The 21,019-nt window shown below is 43.0% G+C and overlaps 1 protein-coding gene and 1 long non-coding RNA gene across 2 annotated transcripts; one reads left to right on the top strand and one right to left on the bottom strand.

Annotated features, from left to right (window-relative positions):
- Window positions 1-4,338: 4,338 nt before the first annotated feature.
- On the top strand, window positions 4,339-6,662 carry ATXN3L (ataxin 3 like). The gene has a single exon (XM_045383848.2). It carries the CDS (start codon window positions 5,195-5,197, stop codon window positions 6,257-6,259), a length of 1,065 nt encoding a protein of 354 aa, XP_045239783.1. The 5' UTR covers window positions 4,339-5,194; the 3' UTR covers window positions 6,260-6,662.
- Window positions 6,663-8,847: 2,185 nt separating this feature from the next.
- LOC135969250 (uncharacterized) lies at window positions 8,848-10,376 on the bottom strand. Its single transcript, XR_010584395.1, has 3 exons — window positions 10,213-10,376; window positions 9,994-10,111; window positions 8,848-9,477 (listed from the first exon to the last, which is right to left on the bottom strand). It is a non-coding gene; the product is annotated as an uncharacterized lncRNA (long non-coding RNA).
- Window positions 10,377-21,019: the final 10,643 nt, after the last annotated feature.

Genomic DNA, 21,019 nt, shown 5'->3' with positions numbered 1-21,019 from the left:
AACCTTTTTATCAGGATGCCTGAAAATAACCTTGATCACTGCCATCATGCAGAAACCATTAACTACCTGAATATCTGAAGTACTCCAAGGAAGTGCCGTTGTCAGATAAGAACATCGTTTCCCGACCACACTCTCAAAATTCCCATGGATACTACTGGAGGAGGAACACCACGATAGTTATCTAGATATGTGCAGTTCTTCGTCACTGTACATTCTCTACAGAAGAAAAAAGTGAAAATTCATGATTCCTCAAATTGTTAAGGGCTATCTCGTGCTTAGCTGAATAGTTGCAATAAACACATAGTCAAAAAAATGTGACACCATCATTACCTATATACATGAAGATCAGATGGCCTAAGATCAGATGGCCTGTGCTGTGGTTTAGGCTCACATTAGCACTTATCTGGGCACCAGGTGAATCCCTGTGAATGACCATTTTGAGATTCATCATGTTCTTTGGACTGAAACCTGAAGAACAAATTGTTACAAATGTTCCTATGCACACAATTTTTTGCACCTAAACGTCTATGGTAAAGTTGGTGGCTTCCTCCATGGCAGGACCCAACAACTCTGATTACTTGTAGCATTCTATGGTCTGCACTACTGTTAGTGAAAACACATTCTGTTCGCTGCACACTTCCAGAAGTTCCGGGGTTACATCTGAGAAGCAAGACATAAGAATTACGTAGATACCTGCAAATCCAACACTCACTAGGCTAAACATAAGTTTACATTAATATATAAAACAAACTTAACATAGTTAATAGTAATAGTAAGGAGATTATTTCGTACCTGAATACTTTAAAAAATCCAAAAACTGACAACAGTGAGTAGAGGCCAATGTGGGGAAAAGAAAGAGAGATTAGCCTGTTACTGTGTCTATATAGAAAGAAGTAGACATAAGAGACTCCATTTGGTTCTGTATTTGAGATGCTGTTAATCTGTGACCCTACCCCCAACCTAATCCTTGCAAGAGACAGGTGCTGTGGTGACTCAAGGTTTAATGGATTTTGGGCTGTGCAGGATGTGTCTTTGTTAAACAAGTGCCTGAAGGCAGCTTGCTGGTTAAAAATCCTGCCAGTCCCTGGGCAATGGAACATCTCGGTGTAAAAACCCGATTGTATGCTCTGTTCACTGAGATAGGAAAAAACTGCCTTACGGCATAAGGTGGGACTTGCTGGTGGGACTTGCTGGCGGGACTTGCTGGCATAATGCTGCTAAGAGGTTTATGGAGATGTTTGCATATGCATATCAAGGCACAGCGTTTTCCTTTGAAATTATTCATGTCACAGAGATCTTTATCCATATGTCTTACTGCTAATTTTCTCCCTTCAATGATCCTATTGTCCTGCCACTCCCTTATCTTTAAGACGGTAAAGATAATTATCAATAAATACTAAAGGAACTCAAGAGACCTGTGCTGGCGTGGGTCCTCTGTATGCTGAGCGCCAGTCCCCTGGGCCCACTTTTTTCTTTCTCTATACTTTGTCTCTGTGTCTCATTTCTTTTCTCAAGTCTCTCCTTCCACCTAAAGAGAAACGACCAAAGGTGTGGAGGGGTAGGCCACCCCTTCAGGCCAACACCACCACTATGGCTCACATCATCACTTACCTGGACACCAGCAATGTCCCATGTTAACCACCATCTTTAGGTTTCCCGTGCTCTCTTGACAGGAACCCGAAAAATACTTTAGAAAATACATGTTAAAGGACACAATTTATTTTCTATGACGATGCTGTCAACTAACCTTAGTTACTTCCAATATTACTGGATGCATCAACTCTACTTGAATATTTGTAGTACACCAAGGTAAACACCATTTTAGAAAAGATCATAATTTCTTGATTGCATAACTGCAAAGATTCCATGATTATGAATGTAGTGGGAAACACAATGAGAATTACTGTGACAATCCCTCAATACTCACAAAGTTATACAAATTTCCCCTAAAATGTGAAAAGAAAGAACTCAAGGATTCTATTACTAGTAAGAACTTTTCATCACTGAATACATAAAGAAAAAAGAAACAAACACAGTAATGAGTATTTGGGACATCATTAATCACTTACCTAGATACAAGAAAATCAAGTAGACGTGCTGGGACGTAAACTTACCACATCAGTTACCTATATTCCAGCAGTGTCCCACATCAACTACCATTATTGGGCTCACCATAATCTTCTGACAGAATCCTGAAAAACACATTATGAAAAATGTTATATTTGATATACATCTCATTATACCTGTCCACCATTAATGGCCATTGTTAAGCTCACTATAATCTTATGAAAGGAGCCTGAAAAGCGTATTGTGAAAAATGTGTTTAATACACCTCTTATACTACCTGGACACCTGCAAATACCCTTGATCACTTCTTTTTGTGACTCATCAATGCTACCTGGATAGTTCCAAAGGTGTGAAGTTAAACCCTAATAAAGACACCTCTCTCCTTTGAAGAAATATATGCCAAAATCCCATGGTCACTAGTGGGGTGATAGTGTGATATCTTACCTGGATACCTGTAGGTTTCTCGACTGCTACTAGGGTTAAGTACAAATTAGCACTAAACGAGAATACAAAAAATCGCATGCTTACTCTTACTAGTGGAGCCAGTTCATTTCTTCCCTGCAAACCTGTACCAAACCAGGTAACTATTACAGGTATGATCACCATCAGTTTCCTAGATACCTGAAATTCGGGTCTCTAGTGTATAAATGCCACATCACTTCTCACCTTTATATTAGCACTGCCCTTACCTGAATGCCTGTTTATAAAAACAACATTCTTGTAACCACAGTATTACAGGCACCATCAACACTTACCTAGATAACTGAAATCTGAAGCTCTCTAATGTGTAAAGGTTCACACCATCCTTTCCCTCTCTTTAGCTAAGTCCATGTTCACTATCATTGTTAGTTTCAGCATCATCCATGAAGGCAGCCATGGTTAGAGATATGCCTTTTCCCACCTAGACCATGCAACATCTCATGAGAATCACTAGCAGTAGGAGAACCATCAACTTTACCTTGATACTTGCAGAATATCAAGGTCAAAACCATGGATATGTCATAATCACTTGACTAGGTACATGTAAAATACCATGGTCAATACTGAGATGAGAAACACTATGAAAATTGACTTGGAAACTTACAAATCCCTCAGTCTTAGCCAGATTTCAAAACATTATCTCTGAACTAGTAAGCAGTAAGGGTGTATTCTTAAATGGGAATTATGGGAACATTACAATTTCTTGCCTGAATATCTGCAAAAAAAACAAAAAACACGGTAACACAAATGTTAGAGGTATCATCATCACTTATGTAAATTTCTGAAGGTCTGAATGTCTTCTGTGTGATAAGACCGACATCATCAGTTGCCTGGATACCAGCAAAGCTTCATGTTAATCCCATTGTTAGGGTTACCTTGATCTTTAGATTGAAACCTGAAAAAACACATTGCGCCAGATGTGTTTAAGAATGCAACTTTTTCTAGCAGAACATCTGCAAATTAACTTTTGTCACTTCCATCTTTACAAACTCATTAATGCTACCTGGATAATGGCAGAACCTGAAGATCAACACATTGGTACAGGCACCATCATTTATTGTCTGGGCATCGACAAAAATCTCATGGTCATTACTGTTTTGACGAAAGTTATGATGACTTGCCAGATACCTGAAAATTCTTCATTCACTCCTAAGGTTAAACACACAATATCTCTAAACCAGAAAACTGGTTAAGCTAAGTCTCATGGATTCCAATACTTATTGGTAGAGCCAGTATCTTTTTTTTTTTTTACCCGAATACCTGCAAAACACACGATACTAACACACGTTGAGGATATCATCATCACTTACCGAGATGTCTGAAGAGCAGATGGTCTGTAGTATGTTTAAGGTCCACATAATCACTTAGCTAGATTCCATGAAAGCCTACAAAAATGACCAATATGAGTTTCACCATTATCTCTTGATAGGAGCCTGCAAAACCATATGGCAGCAGTGGTGGTTAGGGATACATCTTCTACATGGACCTCAAAAAATCCCACGGTGACTAGTATTGTTAGGGGAACCATGAACTCTACCTGAATCCTAAGGTTCTGAGGCCAATGCTGTAGTTAGAGACACCATTATCTCTTGACTACCTGCTGAGAAAACATATGATGGTAACCCTGGTCAGGATGCATGTCCTTCCATCTGGCCCCCTGCTCATTCCGTGCATACACTCACTACGATCATTAGGGCATCACTAAGTGTACTTGGACACTTAGAGAAGTCCAAGGTCAACACAGTAGTTTCACACACTGTCTATTCACTGGACACCTGCAAAAATCCTATAGTTACTACTGTGGTAAGGAACTCTGTGATATCCTACCTGGATGCCTGCTATATCTTTGTCACTACTAAGTTTGAGAGAGATTGTCTCTGAACTAGAAAACAGTAAAATCTAATGGTTACTACTTTTGTTGGGCACACACATTTCTTATCTGAACACCTATAAAAACACATGGATATGAAAAGAGTTCAGGACATCTTCATCAGTTTTCTAGATGTCTGAAGATCATTTGGTCACTAATGTTTTTAAGGCCCACATCATCTCTAACTAGGATACCAGCAAAGTCCCATCTTCATTGCTACCGTGAGTTTTATTGTCATCTATTGAGTGGAACCTTCAAAATTCCATGGCTATTACTGTGGTCAGTGACATCATAACTTACCCAGAGACTTCCAAAATCCCATGATACCCGTTTGGTTAAAGCCCATGTTATTTCTTTCCCAGTTACCTGCCAAATCTTCTGTTTACTACTGTGGTAAATTTCACCTTTATTCACTTACTAAAACCATGCTGACAACCATAATTAAAGAGACATTATATTTTATAGAACATCTGAAAATCAATGGGCACTGCCATGGTTCAAGTCACCATTATCCCCTATGGGATGACTCCAAAACCCCATATTCACTTTAGGTTTACCATCAGGTCTTGACTAGATACTGGCAAAACCACCTTGGTCACAATAGTGCTTTGTGACATATCATCTCTTACTTAAATACCTACAGAAACCCATGGTCTTCATAAGGTTTGAAAACCTAACACCTATTTCATGGCTATCTACAAACTGCCCAGATAACTGCCATAGCTGGGCATATAACATGTTCCCGCATATATACAAAAACTCACGGTTAGAATCAACATGGATTTCATCTTTCATGAAAAACAAGAAGGCTTCCTTTGTGCTCAGCACTGCCTGAATAATCTGCTGCAAGGAGAATATTTCAGTCCTGTGGAATTAGCTTCAATTGCACATCAGCTAGATGAAGAAGAGAGGATGAGAATGGCAGAAGGAGGAGTCACTAGTGAAGACTATCGCGCATTTTTACAGCAGCCTTCAGAAAACATGGATGATAGCGGCTTCTTCTCCATCCAGGTAATATGCAATGCCTTGAAGTTCTGGGGTTTAGAGGTCATCCATTTCAATAATCCTGAATATCAGAAGCTCGGGATTGATCCTATAAATGAAAGATCTTTTATATGTAATTATAAACAACACTGGTTTACTATTAGAAAATTCGGAAAACACTGGTTTAACTTGAATTCTCTCTTGGCGGGTCCAGAATTAATATCAGATACATGCCTTGCAAATTTCTTGACTCAACTGCAACAGGAAGCATATTCTGTATTTGTTGTTAAGGGGGATCTGCCAGACTGTGAAGCTGACCAACTGCTGCAAATCATCAGTGTTGAAGAGATGGATAGACCAAAACTTAATGGAAAAAAATTAGCCAAAGAAAAAGACCACAGAGTCTACAAAACAATTCTTGAAAAAGTGTCAGAAGAAAGTGATGAGTCTGGAACATCAGACCAAGAAGAGCAGGATTTTCAGAGGGCCCTGGAACTAAGCCGCCAAGAAACCAATAAAGAAGATGAAGATCTCCGCAGGGCTATTGAACTAAGTATGCAAGGTAGTTCCAGAAACACATCGCAAGATCTTCCAAAGACATCATGTGGAACTCCTGCTTCGGAAGAGCCAAAGAAAATAAAAGACTATTTTGAAAAGCATCAGCAGGAACAGAAGCAGCAGCAACAACAGTCAGATCCGCCAGGTCACAGTTCATATCTACACGAAAGGCCAACAACAAGTTCGAGAGCAATTGAGAGTGATCTCAGTGATGACGTCAATGAAGACATGGTACAGGCCGCTGTCGACACTGTTTTAGAAATTATGAGAAAGAATCTGAAAATCAAAGGAGAAAAATAATGCCGTTAAAAATAATTTAGTCATACTTTCCAAGATTATCCTGTGTGATCATATTGTAGGACCCATTTTGGTCATCTGTCAAATAGATGAGGAAATAAGGCTTTTAGATGGTCTGCAAACAAAATGGTGAGAGATATGTGGGACTAAATAATGATTGTTCAACTAGTAGCCAAGGAGACATTCAGCAATTAATTAAATTTAAAATAGCTTTCAAAATGTTCCTTTGGTTTTTTTTGTTTTTTTTTTTTTTTTTTTAGTGTGCAATATCTAACGTGTCTAAAGTTGAGGCATTTTTCGTGAATCTTTTTGTATACTAACTAGTTAGCTCTTGCCATAGAACTTTTTCCATATGGTCTCTTCTATTGTAGATAATGTGGCTCATTTTGGTTGCTTTTATTTCTCATGAACCAATTTAACCTTTCAGGAAAGTGTCTCTTGTCTGTGTTGATCACAGTAATGGTTTTAGAAGGATAAACAGTTTGCCTTCCAACTATGTACTGTGCACTTAAGTATATTCTTATGTTATTTCTTCTGATCACAATTTCTGCTACCTGGTCCTTAATTATTTTCCACAAGTCTTTTCAAATATGGTAATATTTTCCGAGGTTTCGTTTTTTACGCCCTCTGTGGTAAGATCATTATTTCATGACTCTGGTGCCTTACTTTTTGTGGGGGGGATGGGGGGCGGGGGGTAAAGAACTGCTCTGTCGCCCAGTCTGGACTGCAGTGGCCCAACCTTGGCTCACTGCAACATCTGCCTTCTGGGTTCTAGCAATTCTCATGCCTCAGCCTCTCATGTAGCTGGGACTATGGGCATGTGCCAGGACGCCTGGCTAAGTTGTGTATTTTTAATAGAGACAGCGTTTCACTATGTTGGCCAGGCTGGTCTCGAACTCCTGACCTCAAGTGATCTGTCCGCCTCGGCCTCCCAAAGTACAGGGATTAAGGCGTGAGCCATCGGGCCGGCTGCTGGTGCATTCCTATACCCTGAAATCAGCCCTGCACAAATATTTGAGAATGAGCAACTTTTTAAATGTGAAAAAAAAAAAATGGTTACATCAAGATTTCAGGACATATTGTTTATGTAGATATCTAAAAAATAATATGGTCTGTAATATGTTTAAGGACCACATCATGTCTTATCTAGGTATCAATAATTCCCATGTTTGCGCCTACTGTTAAATTCATCATCACCTGTTGACTACAACCTGCAAAATCCCATTGTTAGGGACACCATGATCACTTATTTAGAATCCCTAAAATCTAATCACGTCCATTTGGTTGAAGCCTACATTATTTCTTTCCTCAATTCCTGCTAAATCTTCTGTTCATAAGAGTGGTTAAGATTGTCTTCATTATATTGCTGGAATTTGAAAAAAAAAAAAAAAAGCCATAGGGACAACCATAATCAGACACACACCACCTATTACCAAGATATGGGCACTACCAGTGGGCATTACCACGGCTTAGGCCAACATCATTCCCCACTGGGTATCTTCAAAAACTTATATTCACCGGAGCTTTAAGTGAGATACTTGTAAAATACCTTGGCACTTGGTTACAACTTGTGACACATCATCTCTCATGTGGATACCTACAGAATACTATGAGATTGACCAGATATAGAAATACCTACCAGACATGGAGACCTACAAATTACCCAAATTAAATGCCTTTACTAAGGACACATCATTTATTTCCCGGGTAACTGTAAAATGCCTTGGGACTACCATTTCTAGTTTTGCAAATAACTTAATTGGTTATCTGCAAAAACTCATGGTCACCACATTTTTAGAGACACCATCGTATCTTCTCTGGCAGCTTGCAAAATCAGATGTGTAGAAGACACATGTGTAGAAGGACACAGGGTTTTCCACAGCACTCCTACAAAGAACCTTGATGATTTCCATCTTTTCGGGACATACCCACTTGACCTGGATACTTGTAGTAATCTCAGGTCGACCGTGATAGCAGAAAACCACCGTTTCCCGACTGCACACCTGTAGACATCCTAGGGGCAGCACGGGGGCAGGGAATACAGTGATAAACACCTGGCTCCCTGCAATCCCTCAACACTCACGGATTTCAGCATACACTTTTGTTGAAACAGAAAATGGGAAAACCTGGCCTATCTGGGAATGGTAAGGACTCAGTCACTTGTCACCTGAGTACCTGTGAAAGAAATCACAGTGGGAAGATGTGTAGGGACACACCACTACTGAACTGGGTCTCTGTGACAGTCCCACGGTGAGGGTTGTGGTTTAGGCCTGCATCAGCACTTACCTCAGCCAGACACTATCTCAAAAAAAAGAAAAAAATAGACAACATGATAGTCTAACATGCAACACATAGATAAAGCCAGACCTCTTAGCTGGATACTTATAAAATACCCTGGCTACAGTAGTGGCAGTACTTACACTTTGTGACATGTCATCTCTCATGTGGATACCTACAGAAGGCCATGTGTTCTACCAGATTTGGAAAAACCTACCATACATGGGGACCTACAAATTACTCAGATTAAATGCCATCGCTAGGGACACATCATTTCTTTCGTGGCTAACTGCTGAGTACCTTGGTACTATCATTTCTAGTAACACATTATTCCTTGATTGGATATCCTCAAAATCCGACAGTCACCACATTTTTAGAGACACCATCATCTCTTACCTGGTGACTTGCAAAATTCCTTATTCATTGGAGTGGCAGGGTCACCATCATCTCTTAATTACTGACTGACAAAATGACATCATAACTTTCATGGTTAAGGGGACCATCTTCTCTTTACTAGGACCCTGACAAACCTCATGGTCATTTTGGGGTTAGGTTTGCCACCACATCCAGAATACCACAAAATGCCATGTTCACTCACATGGGAAGGGATATCATCAGCTCCTAGGTGCCTACCTCACAAAATCCAATTTTGATACTCGAATTAGGGTCACCATCCAGCCTTATCTGGATGTGTAGAAAATACCACGGTCACCCACACAATCAGGTTTACCATTTCTTACCTTTATAACTTCAGTATCCCATGTTCACTTCTTAAGTAGAAACACTTATTTCTTACCTGGATATTTATAAAATCCCACAGACATTACCATGGATATGGCCACTGTTATCTTTTCATTCTATAGCTACAAAATCCCATGGGCACTATCATGGTTATGAACACGTCCATCATCTGTTTCTTGGATTCCTTGAAAATACCACAGTCACTGCAATGATAAGAGCCATGATCATCTCATACCTCAATTCCTACCAAATACAATAATCCGTGAATCTCGTGGAGAGACCTTAAGGCTGTCCTCATGCTCTGACTTCTGCCTGCCTGATCTGAAATCACGTATGTGACCAATGTGTCTATGGACACTGCTTTTAATACCAGAACCCTGCAAGCCACCTGCTCACTATCATCACTGTAAGAGCCAAAAATCTACCAGGATGCTTGTAGGCCCTCCAAGGTCTAGGCCATTGTAGGACACGCCACTTTCCCTGGTTGGCTTCCCTGTAACTCCACCGAAGAAACTCCTGTGATGCACAGTGCCACGTGGGTTCCCTGGGTATGTGCCAATCAATCCGCACTCACACAGCACATACATCTTACATTCTCTCTAGGACAGTTATCAATAAGGTCACATGATGAGGAGAACGGGGAGTCACTACTCTTCCTTTCCATAACGGCCATTAACCCATCACATGGTAAACTGTTCAGGCAAAGGAACCTCACTTACCTAGATAGGTGGAGATCGCCTGGTCTGTGGTGAGTTTACTGCGAACACCATCACTAACCAGACAGCAGACATGTCCCCTGATGGTGATTCCTTTTTGTCAGGATTTCCTCCAGGGAACCTGAAAAACATATACAGACATATGCCTCAGAAACACACAAGATGCCGTACCAGGACACCTGCAAATCATGATGCTCACATCCATCATTCAATGACTCTTACCAGGATGCTGGTGGGGCCCATCTGGCTCAGGGTCGTGGCTCCAGAAGATAGCATTTCTCTCTACAGAACACCTGTAAAATGTCCACAGTCACTGCTGTGGCTGGGAATGCTGGATCATTACCTGGTATTTGCAGTCCCGCCGTGCTCACATGGTTAGGCACTGTCTCTGAAATACGCAGAGAAAAAACTCACAGTTTCTAGGGTGCCAGGTACCCTTATCAATCCCAACTGGGACACCTGAAGTGAAATCATGGGAACGACAGGGAGGCCTGACACCATCATCATTTATCTAGACAACTGAACCTCGCGTGGCCCGTGTGATGCTTTTGGTCCTCATCAGCACCGACGTGCAGAGCAGCCGAACTTCCCATTAAGGTCTTGTGTCAGATTTATTGTGATGTCATGGTAGGAACCTGAAAGAGGCACGAAGAAGTATGTGTAGAGGGACATGGGGTTTGCTGCCAGCACTCCTGCAAAGAATATTGATTATTTCCATCTTTACAGGACACACCCACTTGACTTGGATACTTGCAGTAATCCCAGGTCGACCCTGATAGCACAAAAACACCATTTCTCGACACCTGTAGCCATCCTAGGGGCAGCATGGGGGCGGGGAATGCAGAGATAAATACCTGGCATCCTGCAGCCCCTCAACACTCACAGGGTTCAGCATACACTTTCGTTGAAACGGAAAACGGGAAAACCTGGCCGATCTGGGATTGGTAAGGACTCAATCATTTCTCAGCTGAGTACCTGTGAAAGAAATCACAGCAGGAAGACGTGTGGGGACACCTCATCACTGAACCAGGTCTCTGGGACAGTCCCACGGTGCGTGCTGTGGTTTATGCACGCATCAGCACTTACCTCAGCCAGACTCTCTCAAGAAAAGAAAAAAATACTATAAAAACACACACAAAAAAGTCATAAATCTAACAAATACATAAAGCCAGAGCTCTTAGCTGGATACTTATAAAATACCTTGGTAACAATAGTGGCCGTTGTTTACAATTCGTGACACATCATCTCTCATGTGGATACCTATAGAAGCCCATGAGATCTACCAGATTTAGATAAATCTACCATCCATGGAGACCTAAAATTAACCAGGTTAAATGCCATTGCTGGGGACACATCATTTCTTTCCTGGGTAACTGTAAAATACCTTGGTACTACCATTTCTAGTAACACATTATTGCTTAGGTAGATATCTGCAAAATCCCACAGTCACCACATTTTTAGAGACACGATCATCTCTTACCTGGTGACTTGCAAAATCCCTTATTCACTACGTGGTTAGGATCACCACCATCTCTTAATTATTGTCCTACAAAATTTCATCATAACCTTCACAGTTAAGGGGATCATCATCTGTTTACTAGACCCCTGACAAATCTCATGGTCATTTTGTGGTTTGGTTTTGCCAACACGTGTGGAGTGGAATACCACCAAATGCCGTGTTCACTAATATGGAAAGAAACATCAGCAGCAGCTACGTACCTAACTGAGGCAATCCAATTTTGATACTCCAGTTAGGGCTACCATCCACTCTTATTTGGATATCTAGAAAATACCATGGTCACCTGCACTGTTGGGTTTATCATCATTTCTTACCTTTATAACTTCAGTATCCCATGTTCACTTCTTAAGTAGAAACACTCATTTCTTACCTGGATATTTACAAAATCCCATGGATATTACCTGGGATATGGCCACTGTCATCTTTTCACTCTATAGCTACAAAATTCCATGGGCACTACCATGGTTAGGGACATGTCCATCATCTGTTTCTTGGATTCCTTCAAAATACCACAGTCACTGCAATGATGAGAGCCATGATCATCTCGTACTTGAATCCGTACCAAATCCGATGGTCCCTGAATCTCCTGGAGAGACCTCAAGGTTGTCCTCATGCTCTGACTACTGCCTGCCTGAATGTGAAACCAAATGCATGACCAGCATGTCTATGGACACAGCTTTTCCACTAGGACCCTACAAACTGCCTGCTCACTATCATCATTATGGGAGCCAAAAATGTACCTGGATGCTTGAGGGCCCTCCAAGGTCTAGGCCATGGTAAGATATGCCATTTTCCCTGGCCAGCTTCCCCTGGAAATCCACCGCAGTCACTCCTGTGATGCACAATGCCATGTGAGTTCCCTGGGTACATGCCAATCAATCAGCACTCACAAAGCACATAGAGCACACTTTCTCTCCAGGACAGAAATGAAAAGGATCGCATGGCAAGGAGAACAAGGAGCCATTTCCCTTTCTTTCCATACTAGCCATTAACCCATCACATGGTAAACTGTTCAGGCAAAGGAACCTCGCTTACCTGGAGATCACTTGGTCTGTGGTGAGTTTACCAAGCACACCATTACTTACCCAGATAGCAGAATGTCCCGATCGTGGTTCCTGTTTGTCAGGATTTCCTCGGGGGAACCTGGAAAACATACACTGAGATACATGCCTCAGAAACACATGAGGCGCCGGGCATGGTGGCTCACACTTGTAATCCCAGCACTTTGGGAGGCCGAGGCAGGTGGATCACCAGAAGTCCAGAGTTCAAGACCAGCCTGCCCAACACAGTGAAACTTCGTCTCTATTAGTAATACAAAAATTAGTGGGCGGTGGTGGCACACATCTGTAATCCCAGCAACTTGGGAGAATCACTCGAACACAGGAAGGGGAGGGTGCAGTCAGCTGAGATTCTACCATTGCACCCAGCCTGAGCGACAAGAGCAAAACTCTATCCCAAAAAGAAAGAAAGAGAGAAAGAGAGAAAGAGAGAAAGAGAGAGAAAGAAAGAAAGAAAGAAAGAAACAAACAAACAAACACACACACAAGGTGTTGTACCAGGAAACCTGCAAATCACGATGCTCACATTCATCATTAAATGACTCTTACCTGGATGCTGGCGGGGCCCCCCAAGCTCAGGTCCGTGGTCACAGAAGAGAGCATTTCTCTCTAGAGGACACCTGCAAAATGTCCATAGTCACTCTTGTGGCTGGGAATGCCAGATCATTATCTGGTATTTCCAGTCCCACTCTGCTCACAGGGTTAGGCGTTGTCTCTGAAATATGCAGAGGGAAAACTCACGGTGTCTAGCAAGCCCGGGAATCTTATCATTTCCGAGGAGACATCTGAAGCGAAATCAGGGAACAACAGGGAGGCCTGATACCATCATCACTTACCTAGACAGCTGAGCCTCACCTGGCCCGTGCGATGCTTTCATTCCTCATCTGTGCTGACCTGCAGAGCAGCCAAGCTTCCCATTAAAGTTTCGTGTCAGATTCACTGTGATGTCACGGTAGGAATCTGAAAGAGGCAGGAAGACGTATGTGTAGAAGGACACGGGGTTTTCTGCCAGCACTCCTGCAAAGAACCTTGATTATTTCCATCTTTACGGGACACAGACACATGACCTGGATACTTGCAGTCATCCCAGGTCAACCCTGATAGCAGAACACCACCGTTTCTTGACTGGATACCTGTAGACATCCTAGGGTTAGCATGAGGTGCAGAATATAGTGATAAATACCTGGCTCCCTGCAGTCCCTCAATGCTCATAGGGTTCAGCATACACCTTCGATGAAACAGACTATAAGAAAACCCAGCCGATCTGGAATCGATAAGGACTCAATCATTTCTCACCTGAGTACCTGTGAAAGAAATCATGGTGGGAAAGCATGTAGGGACACATCTTCACTGAACTGGGTCTCTCTGACATTCTCACGGTGCAGGCTGTGGTTTAAGCCCGTGTCAGCACTTAGCTCAACCAGACTCTTTCTCAAAAAAAGAAAAAAAATAGTTAACAAGAAAGTCTTATATCTGACAAATAAATAAAGCCTGAGCTCTTAATTGGATACTTATAAAACACTTTGGTTACACTAGTGACAGTTATTTACCATTTGTGACACATCATCTCTCATGTGGATACCTACAGAAGCCCATGAGATCTATCAGATTTAGAAAAATCTACCACACATGACCTACAAATTACTCAGATTAAATGCCATTGCTAGGGACACATTTCTTTCCTGGGTAACTGCTGAATACCTTGGTACTACAATTTCTAGGAACACATTATTCCTTAATTGGATATCTGCAAAATCCCAAGGTCACCACATTTTTAGACACACAATCATCTCTTACCTGGTGATTTGCAAAATTCCTTGTTCAGTATCACGGTTAGGATCTCTGTGATCTCTTAATTACCGGCCTACAAAATTTCATCATAACTTTCATGGTTAAGGGGACCACCATCTTTTTACTAAACCCTGGACAATCCCATGGTTATTTCATGATTAGGTTTGCCATCATACCTGGAATACCACAAATTGCCACATTCACTAACATGGGAAGGGGCATCCTCAGCTTCTTCATGCCTACCTGAGCAAACTCAATTTTGGTAGTCAATTTAAGACCACCAACCTCACTTATCTGGATATCTAGAAAATACCATGGTCACCCCCATGGTTAAGTTGATCATTTCTTAACTCTGTAACTTCAGTATTCTATGTTCACTTCCTAAGTAGAAACACTCATTTGTTACCTGGATATTTTTAAAATTCCAGACATTACCATAGAGATGGTCACTGTCATCTTTTCACTCTATAGCTACAAAATCCCATGGACACTACCATGGTTAGGGACAGGCCCATCATCTGTTTTTGCATTCCTTCAAAATACCATGGTCACTACAATGATGAGAGCCATGATCATCTCATACCTGAATCACTACCAAATCCTAGGGTCCATAAATCTCCTGGAGAGACCTCAATGCTGTCCTCATGCTCTGACTTCTGCCTGCCTGAACCTGAAACTACAAGTGTGACCAATGCCTCTATGGACACAGCTTTTCCACCAGGACCTTGCAAATCACCTGCTCAGTATAATCACTGTGGGAGTCAAAAATGTATCTGGATGCTTGCGGGCTCTCCAGGGTCTAGGCCATTGTAGGACACGCTCTTTTTCCCTGGCCGGCTTCCCTGCAAATCTACCACAGTCACTCCTGTGATGCACAATGCCACATGAGTTCCCTGCGTACATGCCAATCAATCAGCCCTCACAGACCACATACATCATACATTCTTTCCAGGGCAGAAATCAATAGGATCACATGGTGAGGAGAACGGAGAGCCGCTACTCTTTCTTACCAAAATACCTGTTAACCCATCACATGATAAACCCTTCAGGCAAAGGAACCTCAGTTACCTAGATATGTGGAGATCGCCTGGTGTGTGGTGAGTTTACCGCGAACACCATCACTTACCTGGATAGCAGACATGTTCCCTGATCCTGACTCCTGTTTGTCGGGATTTCCTTGTGGGACCCTGGAAAACCTACAGAGATATATGCCTTGAAAACACATAAAGTGTTCTCACAGGAGACATGTAAATCACAATGCTCGCATCCATGATTGAAGGACTCTTACTTGGATGCTGGCAGGGTCCCCCAAGCTCAGGGCCGCAGGCCCAGAAGACAGCATTTCTCTCTACAGGACACCTGCAAAATGTCCACGGTCATCGCTGTGGCTGGGAACGCCAGATCATTACCTGGTATTTGCAGTCCCACTGTACTCACTGGGTTAGACGTTGTCTCTGAAATATGCAGAGGGAAATCTCACGGTTTTTAGTGAGCCAGGGACACTTGTCAATTCTGACAGGGACACTTGAAGCGAAATCATGGGAACAACAGGAACTATGCACACCATCCTCACTTACCTAGACACCTGAACTTCAAGTGGCCCATGCGTTGTTTTTGGTCCTCATGCAGCCCTGACTTGCAGAGCAACCCTGCTTCCTGATAAAGACCCACGTTGGATTCACTGGGATGTCACGGCAGGAATCTGCAAGAGGCACCAATACATACGTGTAAGAAGACATGGGGTTTTCTGCAAAGACTCCCACAAAGTCCCATGATTACTTCCATCTTTATGGGACACACCCACTCGATGTGTATAGCTGCAGTAATCTCAGGTCGACCCTGATAGCAGAAAACCACCGTTTCTCAACTACACATCTCTAGAAATCGGAGGGGTAGCACAGATGGGGAACACAGCGATAAATACCTGGCTCCCTGCAATCCCTCAACACTCACACGGTTCAGCATATACTTTCATAAAACGGGAAAACCCGGCCTATCTGGGAGTGGTAAAAACTAAATCATTTCTTACCTGAATACATGGAAAAGAAATCACGGCGGGAAGATGTGTAGGGACACACCATCACTGAACTAAGCCTCTGTGACAGTACGACGCTGTGGGCTGCGGTTTAGGCCTGTGTCAGCACTTACCTCAGCCAGCAATGCCCCACGTTACCTAGCTTTGAAAGGCCTGCTGTGATGCCCTGACATTCATCTGAAAGACATATTGGGGAAACTCTGCTTGGTCCACAACCTATGCTACGAGGACACCCACAAATATACTTGTTCATTGGTATCATTTCACAACTCATCCAGGTTACCCAGATAACTGAAGATATCTAAGCCAGAGCCTACAAGGCATACCTGGAGAAACAGCACGGTCCACATCAGGGTGACAGACAATATGATCAACTACCTGAGCACTGGCATATCCGTTTATCACATGGAGGGTCAAATTTGCACACACACACACACACACACACAAACCCTTACCTTTGAATAAGCAAACAGTAAAATCTCATGCTTACTGGCATTGGGAATCACTAATTATCTTTTCCCAATGACACATATGCCAAACACAAGGTTACTCTACCAGACTCAAACCATCATTAATTATCTACATGCGGGAAATTCAGAGTGCCTTTCATGAGGTAATGCCACAACATCTCCTACCTCTCTACAGGAAGAGGACTTTATGGGACACCTGCAGGAAACCATGGGAAAACACCGTGTCAAGGACAGTGCCCTCTTTGTCCAGGAAATCTGAAGTTCAGGTGGTCTGTATTGGCATAGCACTCGTGTCATCCATTACCCGGTTACTATCCAGGGCCTCCGAATGGCCATTCTCAGACCCACCTTGATCTCATGACTAGCAGCAGCAGAAGAAACGCATCTGACAGGTGTTTTCCAGGATGCCACTTGGCATACCTGAAAGACGAAAAAGACACGCACCACACAGGCTGGTCACTGCCGTCATCTAGGAACCTTACCTAGATCCTGGCAGAACTCCAACTTCCACCCCACTGTTGGCACCACTATCAGCTCTGGACTGATGATGTGTCAGAACTATCATTCCATCCTGTGGTCTGGTAGAGTAGGATAATTCACCTGGACACCCGCATCTACCGCAGTCAACACGGACTCAGGTTCAAGGCACATTATCCTCAAGTCGAACATAGCAAGGACTAATGCTTATTAGCCTTGGTTGGCAAAGCATTGTTTCTTAACTGAATTACTGCAGAAAATAAAGAACAGAAAATGAGCAAGAAAACCCACGGCAGGACAGGAAAAATAGCAGGAATGCCATTGGTGATTACCTGTGTATCAGAAGATTGGATCGTCCATGGCCTGCTTATGCCCATACTATCTCCCCTCTGGATACAGGCAGAGTTCCCCTGCTCAGGCATAATGAGGGTTCCCTTGACCTCTGGAAGGGAATGTGAAATCTGCCTACAGACAGCTTTTCCAGCAGAACCCAGAAAACCACCCGCTCACTAACATCATTGTGGGGGCCAAAAATCTACCTGGATGCTCGTGGTCCCTCCAAGGGGTAGGCCATCGTAGGACACTTCATTTTCTCTGGTTGTCTTCTCTGCAAATCCACCTTAGTTACTCCTGTGATGCACAGTGCCACTGGAGTTCCCTGGGTACGTGCCAATCAATCAGCACTCACAGGGTACATACCTCATACGTTCTCTCCAGGACAGAAAACAATGGGATCACATGGCAATGAGAACAAGGAGCCGCTACCCTTCCTTACCGGAATACCCCTAAACCCATCATGTGGTAAACCGTTCAGGGAAAGGAACCTCACTGACCTACCAATGTGAAGATTAGGTTGTCTGTGATGAGTTTACAGTGCACACAATCACTTACCCAGACAGCAGACACGTCCCCTGTTCATGAGTCCCGTTCTTCAGGATTTTCTTCTGGGAACCTGGAAAACATATACTCAGATATATGCCTCAGAAACACACAAGATGTTCTACCAGGACACCTGCACATCACGATGCTCACATCTATCATTGAAGGACTCTTGCCTCGAAGCTGACGGGGCCCCCCAAGCTCAGGGCTGTGGTCCCAGAAGATAGCAGTTCTCTCTACAGGACACCTGCAAAATGTCCACAGTCACTGCTGTGGGAAGGAACACCAGATAATTACCAGGTACTTACAGTTCCACTACGAACATGGGGTTAGGCATTGTCTCTGAAATATGCACAGGGTAAACTCATGGTTTCTAGTATGCCAGGGAGTCTTACCATTTCTTCCTAGGACGCCTGAAGCGAAATCACAGCAACAGGAAGGCTGAACAGCAATAGGCATGAAGACACATATGTAGAAGGACACAAGGTTTTCCACCAGGACTCCTGCAAAGAACCTTGAGTAATTCCAGCTTTATGGGACACACCCACTCGACCTGGATGCTTGCAGTAATCCTAGGTCAACCCTGATAGCAGCAAACCACCGTTTCTTGACTAGACACCTCTACAAATCCTAGGGGCAGCACAGGGGCGGGGTAACAGTGATAAACATCTGGCTCCCTGTAATCCTTCCACACTCACAGGGTTAGGCAGACACTTTCTATGAAACAGAAATGGGAAAGCCCGGCCTATCTGGGATCAGTGAGGACACAATCATTTCTCACCTGAATAACTGTGAAAGAAATCATGGCTGTAAGGCATGTAGGGACAAATCATCATAGAACTGGGTCTCTGTGACAGTCCCACGAAGCGGACTGTGGTTTAGGCCTGCATCAGCACTTACCTCAGCCAGACTCAAAAACGAAAGAAAGACACATCATTAAAGTCTTACATCCAACCAATACATAACGCTGGCGCTCTTAGCTGGATACTTACAAAATACCTTGGTAACAATAGCGGCAATTGCTTACAATTTGTGACACATCTCTCATGTGGATACCTACAGAAGTCCATGAGATCTACCAGATTCAGAAAAACCTACCATACATGGTGACCTACAAATTACCCAAATTAAATGCCATTGCTAGGGACACAACATTTCTTTCCAGAACTGTAAAATACCTTGGTACTACCATCTCTAGTAACACAGTATTCCTTCATTGGAATCTGGATAATCCCATGGTCACATTTTTAGAGACACCATCGTCTCTTACCTGGTGACTTGCAAAGTCCCTTGTTCACTACCGTGGTTAGGAGCACTGCCATCTCTTAATTACTGACCAATACAATTTCATCATAATCTTCATGGTTATGGGGACCATCATCTATTTAGTAAGCAGCTGACAATCTCATGGTCATTTTGGGTTTAGGTTCACCATCTTATCTGGAATACTACCAAATGCCATGTTCACTAACGTGGGAAGGGTCATCGTCAGCTCGTACGTGCCTACCTCAGGAAACCCAATTTTGGTACTCAAGTTAGGGCCTCCATCCACACCTACCTGGATATCTAGAAAATACCATGCTCACCTCCACAGTTAGGTTTATCATCGTTTCTTACCGTTATAACTTCAGTATCCCATGTTCACTTCCTAAGTAAAAACACTCATTTCTTGCCTGGATATTTTAAAAATCTCACAAACATTGCCGTGGATACGGTCACTGTCATATTTTCACTCCATAGCTATAAAATCCTATGGCACTACCATGGTTAGAGACATATCCATCATCTGTTTCTTGGATTCCTTCAAAATCACTACAATGATGACAGCCATGATCATCTTGTACCTGAATCCCTACCAAATCCTATGGACCCTCAATCTCCTGGAGAGACTTCAAGGCTGTTCTCATGCTCTGATTTCACTAACACGCGAAGGCACATCATCAGCTCCTACGTGACTAAGTGAGGAAACCCAATTTTGGTACTTGAGTTAGGGTCACCACCCTCACTTATCTGAGTATCTAGAAAATACCATGGTCAACCCCACGGTTAGGTTTATCATCATTTCTTACCATTGTAACTTCAGGATCCCCATGTTCACTTCCTAAGTAGAAACCCTCATTTCTTATCGTGATTAGGGACATGTCCATCATCTGTTTCTTAGATTCCATCAAAATACCATGGACACTACAATGATGACAGCCATGATCATCTCGTACCTGAATCCCTACCAAATCCTATGGACCCTGAATCTCCTGTAGAGACCTCAAGGCTGTCCTCACACTCTGACTTCTGCCTGCCTGAACCTGAAATCACATGTGTGACCAATGAGTCTACGGACACAGCTTATCCACCAGGACCCTGCAAACTACTTGCTCACTATCACCACTGTGGGAGCCAAAAATGTCCCTGGATGCCTGTGGGCCCTCCAAGGTCTAGGCCATCATAGGACACGCCATTTTCCTTGCCTGGCTTCCCTGCAAATCCACCGCAGTTACTCCCGTGATGCACAGTGCCACGCGAGTCCTGGATACGTTCAAATCGATCAGCACTGACAGAGCACATACATCATACTTTCTCTTCAGGACAGAAATGAACAGGATCGCATAGCGAGGCAAATGGGGGGCCACTCCCTTTTCTTTCCAAATTAGCTGTTAACCCATCACATGGTAAACAGTTCAGGCAAAGGAACCTCACTTACCTAGATATGTGGAGATTACCTGGTCTGTGGTGAGTTTACCATGCACACCATCACTTACCCAGATAAGAGACATGTCTCCTGATCGTGACTCCTGTTTGTAGG

Source organism: Macaca fascicularis, chromosome X (genome assembly GCF_037993035.2).
Source record: "Macaca fascicularis isolate 582-1 chromosome X, T2T-MFA8v1.1".
Classification (NCBI taxonomy): Eukaryota; Metazoa; Chordata; class Mammalia; order Primates; family Cercopithecidae; genus Macaca; species Macaca fascicularis.
Note: the sequence above shows the minus strand (reverse complement) of the source record. Positions and strands in the feature narration are given on the sequence as shown.